Source organism: Ochotona curzoniae, unplaced genomic scaffold, assembly GCF_017591425.1.
Source record: "Ochotona curzoniae isolate NIBS_2020 unplaced genomic scaffold, NIBS_Ocur_1.0 contig_1014, whole genome shotgun sequence".
Classification (NCBI taxonomy): Eukaryota; Metazoa; Chordata; class Mammalia; order Lagomorpha; family Ochotonidae; genus Ochotona; species Ochotona curzoniae.
This window is the reverse complement of record NW_024464920.1, coordinates 3938131-3947271: the sequence shown is the minus strand read 5'-3', so window position 1 is coordinate 3947271 and position 9141 is coordinate 3938131. Positions and strand designations below refer to the sequence as shown.

Genomic DNA, 9141 nt, shown 5'->3' with positions numbered 1-9141 from the left:
TGAGGGAGGGCCTGAGGCAAGCAGGTTCTCAGGTGGATTTCCCTCTTGTACACCAGGCAGGGAAGGGGGGTGCACAGAGAGGGGAGAGGGCCAGGGATGTGGCTACTGGTCCTCTTATGGGAGGTCTCAGGAGTGTTCCATCTGAGAGGGACTTCTGTGTGTCTGTCTGTGTGCACTGTGAGTCCGTCTTTTGGGGGGTGTTTTTGGTCCCCCCCCCAGGAGGTGGCTCCCGGGTATCTTTCCTTCTGGATAAAGGTCCTGGACACCTGTCCTTCCAAGAGTCCGGCATCTGTGTTGGAGAAGGGCAGCACAGAATTCGTGTAGTTGTTACCCTCCAGGCCGTGGCTGCTCCCCGCCACCCCCTCCTGGGCCTGCATGCTACCTTCTCTCTCCCCAAAGCATCTGACCATCACCTGCTCCGGTGCACTCATGCCCTGCAGTAGCTTCCAAAGAACCCAGTCCCAGCCATCTGGTAATTGCAGGTGGAATCTCTACCTTGGGGATACAAACCTCCTGCCTTCCACCCACAACCTGCCCCGCCTGGCCCCACCCAGGCTTGCAGCCACGGTTCCCCATTCTCTACTCTCCCACAGGTGTGGCCCTGCCCCAGCCTGCCCTCCTGACTCACTCCACTAATGGGTTCTGGGAGACAGGTGCGTTTCTTCTGGCCCCAATTGGGAACGTTGGCAAAAGAGGGTTGGTGGCTGCTGTCTGCTTCCTTCCAGTGCCACCCACTCTCCACCACCCTGTCCCATTTCCCACGATGGCAGGGGACAGGGGGTGGGGAGGGATGTGGGGGTGACGCCCAAGACCCCCAAGGGTGGCTTCCCCTTGGCCTGCCTGTGCCCCCTCCTTGTGTCTCAGCACCTGCTTTGCATTCTCTGCAGGAGCTACAGTGAACAGTGAAGGAGGCCCTGGGTAGTGTCCAGAACAAATGCTGTGTTTGATCTCTATTGCACAAATGCAGATCCAGAAGGGAGATTGTGTGTGTATGTGTGCACTCATTCATTCCACAAATATTTACCTAGCCCCTTTTGGCACTGTCCTAGATGCTTGTGGGGGTGGGTAGGTGGGGACACAGCAGGAATCTTGACCTTCCATTGGAGGCCTGGACGATCTTCCGAAGACCCTTGTTAACAACTTGGAGAGGGAAGTTGTCCTGGGGGGAGGTGTCAGCTGCCCAGAGGAGACCCCAGTGCCAGGAGACTTTGTCCTGGCGTGCTTCCCCAGGCCTCTATTTAGATTTGTTTTCCCACGGTGTGGGAAGGACCAGGGCCCAGGTCTCCCTCTTGTTAGGGTTTTGTTCACCAGGACTGGCCAGCCAAATTCCTTGCAACAAGGGCTGTTTTTTCTGGGCTTCTGGGAAGTGGGCGCCAGGGCTGGGGCTGGCTCTGGGGTGGGAACAGCTCTCTGCTGCCCCCACCTGCTGCCCTGGGAGCAGGGCGGTGGCAGGTGTCTGTGTAGGCCCGGCCCCCTCCAGGACCTAGCCACTCAGGTATGAGGCCTTTCTCCCTCCCTGTGGGCTGGGCTCTTCTCTATAAAGGGCCACCCCGGGAGCCGTTCTCTACCTGGAAGCAGCTCTCTCCGGCTCCGGCTCCATTCTCTGCCAGGTTTCGGCCTCCCGCCTGCACTCCGGCCTGCACCATGTCGTCCATCAGGATGACCCAGAAATCCTCCTACAAGGTGTCCAGCTCCGGCCCCCGGGCCTTCAGCAGCCGCTCATACTCGAGCGCACCCGGTGCTCGCATCAGCTCCTCCAGCTTCTCCCGAGTGGGCAGCAGCATCCGGGGTGCCAGTATGGGTCTAGGCGCTGGAGTGGGTGGGGCGGGGGGCATCACGGCCGTCACCGTGAACCAGAGCCTGCTAAGCCCCCTGAAGCTGGAGGTGGACCCCAACATCCAGGCCGTGCGCACCCAGGAGAAGGAGCAGATCAAGAGCCTCAACAACAAGTTCGCCTCCTTCATCGACAAGGTGAGGGGGGTCCCCTCGACGGTGGCCTACTGACCGTACCCGGAACCCTGCGAGGGTCTACACCTTTTTTTTTTTTCTCTTCTGGTCACCCTGGCTGGGTGGGCACATCTGTAAGGCTCCTACTGGCGTCCTGCTGGGCCACACCCATCTTGGCCACCATTGCCCAACTTGCCACCCATGCCCTTTGGATGGGGGGGTGGTAGAGAGCAGTTTGGGATGATTCTATATCCTGGGGTGTCCTTCCTTTTTTTCCTTGGCGGTTGCCAGCCCAACCCCACTGGCCACAAAACTGGCAGCCTGCTGTGGCTCTAGCAGCTGTTGGAAAGCCTGGAGTAGCTGTAGGGGTGGCTTGTGGGGACCCTAGTCCTGTCCCACCCCCCCAAAAGTTGCCACGTGCTGTTCGTTTCCTTCCCGCTTCATTTTTTTTTTCCACTTTCAAATGGGGTGGTGGTCTAACAGGCTCCTTAGGAGAAAAAGTGGGTGTCTAGACTCTAACGGGTAACTAGAGGCTGGAGCCTGGGGGACAGCACGGATGAGTCACGACTTGGCCCCTGCCCCAGAGTTGGCGGTGGGTGGGGTCGGGCTCCGCCTCCGCCGCGGGGTGAGGGGCAGAGCTCCCCGGGGAGGCACTGGGGGACTGGGGTGCCACTCCACCTGGCCACGCTGCGCTGGGCTGCACTGGGCTGGGCTGGGCAGCCGGGGGACGCCTGAAGAGTCCACCCAGGATTCAAAGTCTGCGGGCGTGGGACACCGCGCCCGGCTGTCCTGTCCTGTTAAACCCCAGAGTTTATGGCTGCAGATAAGGCGTCCGCCCGCGCCCACGCCCCTCGGCGCTCCCAGCCCACGGCTCCTTTCAGTCGTCCTTACCCAGGCTCCGCCTCCCCGGGCATGGGTAGGGGGCAGAGGTTCCTGAGCCAGGCCGGGTTTTGCAGCACCCCCCCAGGGCTCCTCGTCTTAGGAGCCTCGACGGGCCTGGGGATTGGGCGCCTGGGCGCTGACGGGCTCCGGGCAGGCCCTGTGGGAACGGGAGGAGACAAGTCCCGGGGCAGATCTGCACCCTTCGGAATTGGAGTACCCCAGCGACACTTCCTGGGCTAGCTTCAAGCGGCGCTTGCTGGCTCTAGAGGGCAGCTAAGCTATGGGGTGTCCGGATTCTGGTTCCTGGTGTCGCCTCACCACAGCCTACGTTTGCTGAGTCAAATGTTTGTCATTTGTGAAATGTGTACGATAACCCCCTAAACCAGAGAGGATTTATTTGCCTGTTCAAACCTGTGGTCTGCGTTGAACACCACGGGGGAGTGGCGTGGGGGGCAGAATGAGCCTGGGCAAGCAAATAGATTTATGAGGACTTGAGGGAAGTGGACTACACAGCCAGGGGACACACTTGTTTTTCACGTTACCCCTCCCCCCTATTGTAGAAAGTTACAAATCTGGATTGATTAGAAATAGAATACATTTTTCCTTCTCAGAACAGATCTAGTGTTCTTTGTCTTTAGGGCTTCCTTGGACAAGGCCTGGGTCCTTTAAGAGCAAGAGACCTAAGGCATTTGGGGGGCCGTGGGATAGGGCTGTAAAATTTGTTCATTTGCATGGGACCTTTGAGGTTACTCCACATAATAAGGATGACATTATTTGATAGAAATGACCTACTTTTTTTTTTTACGCTCTATTAATTTATCTGAAAGAATTACACACACACATAGAGGGAGAGAGAGATCTTCCAGCCCCTAGTTCATTCCCCAAATGGCTACAATGGCTGAAGCCAGATGCCTGGAACTCCATGTGGGTCTCCCATCTGGATGCAGGAATTCAATACTTGGATTGTTTTCTGCTGCTTTCCCAGGTGTGTCGGGAGGGAGCTGGATGGGAAGTGGAGCAGCCAGGACTCTAATGGGCTCCCGTATGGGATGCCACTATTACAGGTGGCTACTTAACTCACTTTGTCAATCTAATAGAAATGCCAGCATCGTTGGACTGTTTGCCTATTTCTGTTGCTCTGTGACATACAGTCTAAATAAATATGATTTGTTTCTTCTGCAAAGTAGCTTCAAAGTAACTTTAATAACTGTCCCTTGCAACCATTGAAATCACCCCCTGCACCCCCTCTGGCCCACTGTGATGCCCACCCTTGGTGGTAGGTGATCCTCCCACAATAGCTCACCAGGCCCCAGGAAGCCCCACATTCCCCTGGCATTGAACTCAAGCACCCCACGCTCCAAACCCTGGCCCGTTGTACACCCTTGTCCTCTGTTCTCCCTGGCGCAGGTACGCTTCCTGGAGCAGCAGAATAAGATGCTGGAGACCAAGTGGAGCCTCCTGCAGCAGCAGAAGACGGCTCGCAGCAACATGGATGGCATGTTTGAGAGCTATATTAACAACCTGCGGCGGCAGCTGGACACGCTGGGTCAGGAGAAGCTGAAGCTGGAGGCAGAGCTGGGCAACATGCAGGGGCTGGTAGAAGACTTCAAGAATAAGTGAGTACACCTCTAGCCCTCTGCCCCCTGCAACTCCCACCCCTTGATTCCAGCCATCCTGTCCCGGGGCTAGAAAGAAGCCCAAGTCCCGTCCCTGCCCTCTGTAACATGACCCTGGGCAAGTCTGTATGCCCATTGGTGTACCACTTATAAGTGGCACCCACTGACCCTGGTTTGGTTCTGTAACTGACAAAGTTTGCACAGAAAATTATTGCGCCAGCCTTGTTTCTTACAACCGTTGGCCCCTATTCATTTCTGGCTCTTGGCTTCTGTGGCCGTGCCTGGTCTTGGGGGCAGTTTCACCAAGCAGGATGAGATTTTCTGCTTCAGAAGTTCCTCCACCACCCTCACATCCCCAGCTGAAGTAGGGAGAGGGTGTCGGGGGAGAGTGACTGTCTCGGCCATGAGCTGTCCCAAGCTCCGGGGCTCCCCTGCCCTGTGCCTTCCTGCTCTGATGCCCAGCCCTCTTCTGCAGGTATGAGGATGAGATCAACAAGCGCACAGAGATGGAGAATGAGTTTGTCCTCATCAAGAAGGTGAGCCAGAGCCTAGGGGCTTGGGCCAAGAGGCTTCCTGGATTACGTAAGGAGAAGGGCTCATTTCTTCCAACATGGGAGTGCTTTGGGGTTAGGTAGCTTGGAGAAAGAGCCCGGGACAGATGTGTTTGGAGGTGTGGTCATAGAGTGCTTCCTGGAGGAGGAGGCTGGTAGGAGGACACCTTAGGAGACAGAGGGGAAGAAGTTTGGATTCAGGGTGCATGAGCAGAGAGGCTGGATCGGACAATCAGGCAGTGAGTGAGAAGGTTCCATATCCGGGCCATTAAATGGAAGGATGTTGGGGGGGTTGGAGTGGGCGGGGGACACCCGGCTCAGATCCCCTCTGCTTTTGCCTCGGCCCCCAGGATGTGGATGAAGCTTACATGAACAAGGTGGAGCTGGAGTCTCGCCTGGAGGGACTGACCGATGAGATCAACTTCCTCAGGCAGCTATATGAAGAGGTATGTCCTGGGGCCCACCCCAGCTGGAGACACCTCCCCTTGCCCCCACTCCTAATGCCCCAACAGTTCTGTCCCTCACATGAGGAGAATTCATGATTCCATTTCACAGAAGGGCTCGGAGAAGTGAAATAAAACTGGGGAGGGTGGGTTAGTGATGGTGTTGGGGGAGATGGGGTAATTTTCCCTCTTGGGGAGGCCCCCAGGACCAGGGTTCCTTTGGTCCCTCCCCCATGTGCCCCAGTCTTCCTCTTTCTGCTCTTCTTCACCGTCCCTACCCCTCAGGAGGGCTCTGTTGCATGCGAGAGGGGCTCCCTGTGTGCCAGGAGAGCCTAACCACCTCTCTGCCCTGCAGGAGATCCGTGAGCTGCAGTCCCAGATCTCCGACACGTCCGTGGTCCTCTCCATGGACAACAGCCGTAGCCTGGACATGGACAGCATCATCAACGAGGTCCGTGCCCAGTACGAGGAGATCGCCAACCGCAGCCGTGCTGAGGCCGAGAGCATGTACCAGGTCAAGGTGAGGAGGAGAGTGGGGCTCAGCCTGCCCTGCCGTCGGCCAGGGCTTCCATCATCATCCTCATCAGCTGCTGTGAAGAAGGACCTGCAGAATGGCAGTGCGAGGTCACCTTCCATGGGGTCGGGGGGAGTGTGTTGGAGTGGGGAAGGAAGGGACGACTGTGGGCAGTGAGCACCCTGCCTTGGGTCTCTGGAACATGCCCCGTAGCGTCTCACTTTCCCGCTTGCAGTATGAAGAGCTGCAGTTGCAGGCTGGCAAGCACGGAGACGACTTGCGTCGTACGAAGACGGAGATCTCTGAGATGAACCGCAACATCAGCCGCATCCAAGCTGAGATCGAGGCTCTCAAAGGCCAGGTGCGGGCTGCCGGGGCTGGAAGGGATCCTGGCACCCACTCATCAGGGCCCTAAGACACGTTCCCCTAAGCCAGCTTCTATGTCAGGGTCTCAGGTTGGGCTCTGAGAACACTGAGAGATGGAGCCCACTTAAGGTGCGGGGAGGTGGGAACACTGTAAGGTCACAGGTGACACCCTAAGGACTGGGATCCACAGTGGGTGGGTCAAGGAAGGAGAGTTACTCTATCTGACCCTTTCTCCCCTCTGCTACCACCAGAGGGCGAGCCTGGAGGCTGCCATTGCTGACGCTGAGCAGCGTGGGGAGCTGGCCCTCAAGGATGCCCAGTCCAAGCTGGCTGAGCTGGAGGCCGCCCTGCAGCGGGCCAAGCAGGACATGGCACGGCAGCTGCGCGAGTACCAGGAGCTCATGAACGTGAAGCTGGCCCTGGACATTGAGATCGCCACCTACAGGAAGCTGCTGGAGGGCGAGGAGAGCAGGTGCGGGGCTGGGGTTTCTGCTGGGACCTGGGGTGGATGTTCCCTGCAGGGAGCATGGGTGTGTGTGTGTGTGCGCGCGCGCATGAAGATGCTGACATCTGTGCGTCTGGATGCAGGCTGGAGTCTGGGATGCAGAACATGAGTATCCACACCAAGACCACTACTGGCTACGCAGGTGAGCACCCGCCTCGGGATAAAGGGAGGAGGGTAGGGCCAGCAGAAGGGCCAGGCTCAGGAGCTCCTGGAGTAAGGTCCTGGGGAGTCTGGAAGGGAGAATCCAGAGTGATGGGTGACATGCATGGGACACACACAGGTGTGTTTTTGATAAAACGTGTCCAGGTGGAAGATAGACAGATACCAGAGTAAGTGAACTCCATCCATTGATGCCTGCAACAGCTGGGGCCAGGTCAAAGCCAGGAGCCCAAAACTCAATCCTGGTCTCCCACGTGGGTGAGAGGGACCGAGTGCATTGGAGCTATCCTCTACTGCCTCCAGGGTGCCCACCAGCAAGAGGCTGGGATTGGGAGCTGGGACTGGGAGGTGGGACAGCTTCATATTTTCCTCTTGAGCTGCTGAGGCCAGGGTTACTGGCAGCTCTGGAGTAGTGAGCGGTGAAGCCACTGGTCAGGCAGACCTGGGCTGGGATCCCCCTACACTTACCTATCCCTCCCCGCACAATCTAAGGATCTTGGTGGGGTGACAGCAGAGAGAAGAGACCTGGAGTCCGTAGCGTGAGGGGCCTGGGCGCTCAGCCCCCTGCCTCTGTCCCCTGCAGGTGGACTGAGCTCTGGCTATGGAAGCCTTGCAAGCCCTGGCCTCAATTACGGCCTGAGCTTCCAGTCTGGCTTTGGCCCCGGCGGGAGCTCCAGCACCATCACCCGCAAGGCCGTGGTGGTGAAGAAGATCGAGACCCGTGACGGGAAGCTGGTGTCTGAATCCTCCGACGTGCTGCCCAAGTGAACGGCTGCTGCTGCCGCTGCCTCCGCTGCTGCAGCCCCTCTGCCCATGCCCCTCCTCCCAGGGCTGTCCCCGGGGCACCGGGGAATAGCCTTCCGCCCACCCTGGAGAGGAATCTGCTGTCCTGTCCAAGACATTCAATTGTCTTTTCCAAAATAAAAATTCAATTGGGTGTGTCCAGCCAGTTTGCTGTGTGTGTGTGTGTGTGTGTGTCCCGTGTCCGTGCTGCGTGAGGGGTCTCTTACTGGGACTCCAAAAGCCAGGGAGGGTGAAGGCACCTTGGTTTGGTCACTGTTGCAGACACCTGTACCTGGAAGAGCTTTATGGATTCATGGTACACGCAAGTACTCGTTTGATCCACGCATCCCATTCCATAAGCTAGATGGAAGAACCTTTATTAAAAAAGGAAAGAGAACAAACTGGTTCAATCTTCAAATTCCTCCTTCCCAGTTGCAACTGGGAGCCGGAAACTCCAGGTCTCCATGTGATGGCCAGGGACCCAGTGCCTGGGGTCGTCACAGTTGTCTTCTAGGGTCTGTACTAACAAGGAAGCGGGGGTCCAGGAGCCAGGCACGCTGGCAGGGGACACTGGCGTCTGGCAGGGTTTGCAGGCTTGAGGTGGCATTGGCAGGTGAGGGCTCCGCTGCAGACCTCAGCGTCAGGATGTGGATCTGGAAAGCCAGGCTCAGAGAGGCCACGTGACCCACTCACCCAGAAAGCTGCAGGACGGAGCTCTTTAGCCAGGTGGGACCCCGCCTCTTGCCTCCTTCCTAACTCAACCACCCATTCCCCATCCTGGCTCGCCTGGGCCACGCCCACAGTTGTAGGAGGTGGGCCGATGCGCCTGATTTGTTCCATCAGTCGATCCCCTCCCTTGCGGGCGCTGTTGATGATATAAAGGGGGTGTGGGCATCCTATGTTTGCATGCGGAGGGTGTTTTGTGTGTCTACGGGTGTGCACAGAGGCTAGAAAGTGTGTAAAGGGGCGTGCCTATCTGTTGGAAGTCCTCAGGGCTGAGGCCAGGAGGGGGTTGCCGATTAGAGAGCAGCAGGAGAGGCGCAGCTCCCTGCCTTCACCCCCGGCCCCACGTGGCAGCTATAGCCATGGGTTCCAGGCAGCTGCACCTGCTAGGCCCGCCATCTCTTTTTAATGCCAGACTCAGGAAGTTCCCACAGGAATTGAGCATAGCTGACATGTGGACGATGTGGGCAGGTGGCTGGGGACAGCTGGTGTAGTGAGCTGGCATCTGGTCCTGCTCTGGAGTCTTGGTGCAGGCCGGGGGCCTTAACTGCCCCAGCCCTGGGGCTCCTTCCCCTCTCTAGCAACCCGCACAGGCCTTTGTGGATGGCCAGGTACCTCCGTTCCCAACCCCTTCCCATTCAGTCTGGGAGAA

The 9141-nt window shown here is 57.8% G+C and overlaps 1 protein-coding gene across 1 annotated transcript; it reads left to right on the top strand.

Moving 5' to 3' along the window:
• The first annotated feature begins 1572 nt into the window (after window positions 1-1572).
• KRT8 (keratin 8) lies at window positions 1573-7922 on the top strand. Its single transcript, XM_040989099.1, has 9 exons — window positions 1573-1971; window positions 4237-4445; window positions 4921-4981; window positions 5347-5442; window positions 5795-5959; window positions 6189-6314; window positions 6571-6791; window positions 6908-6966; window positions 7567-7922. The coding sequence occupies exons 1-9, from the start codon at window positions 1645-1647 to the stop codon at window positions 7749-7751; spliced, it is 1449 nt and encodes a 482-aa protein (XP_040845033.1). The 5' UTR covers window positions 1573-1644; the 3' UTR covers window positions 7752-7922.
• Window positions 7923-9141: the final 1219 nt, after the last annotated feature.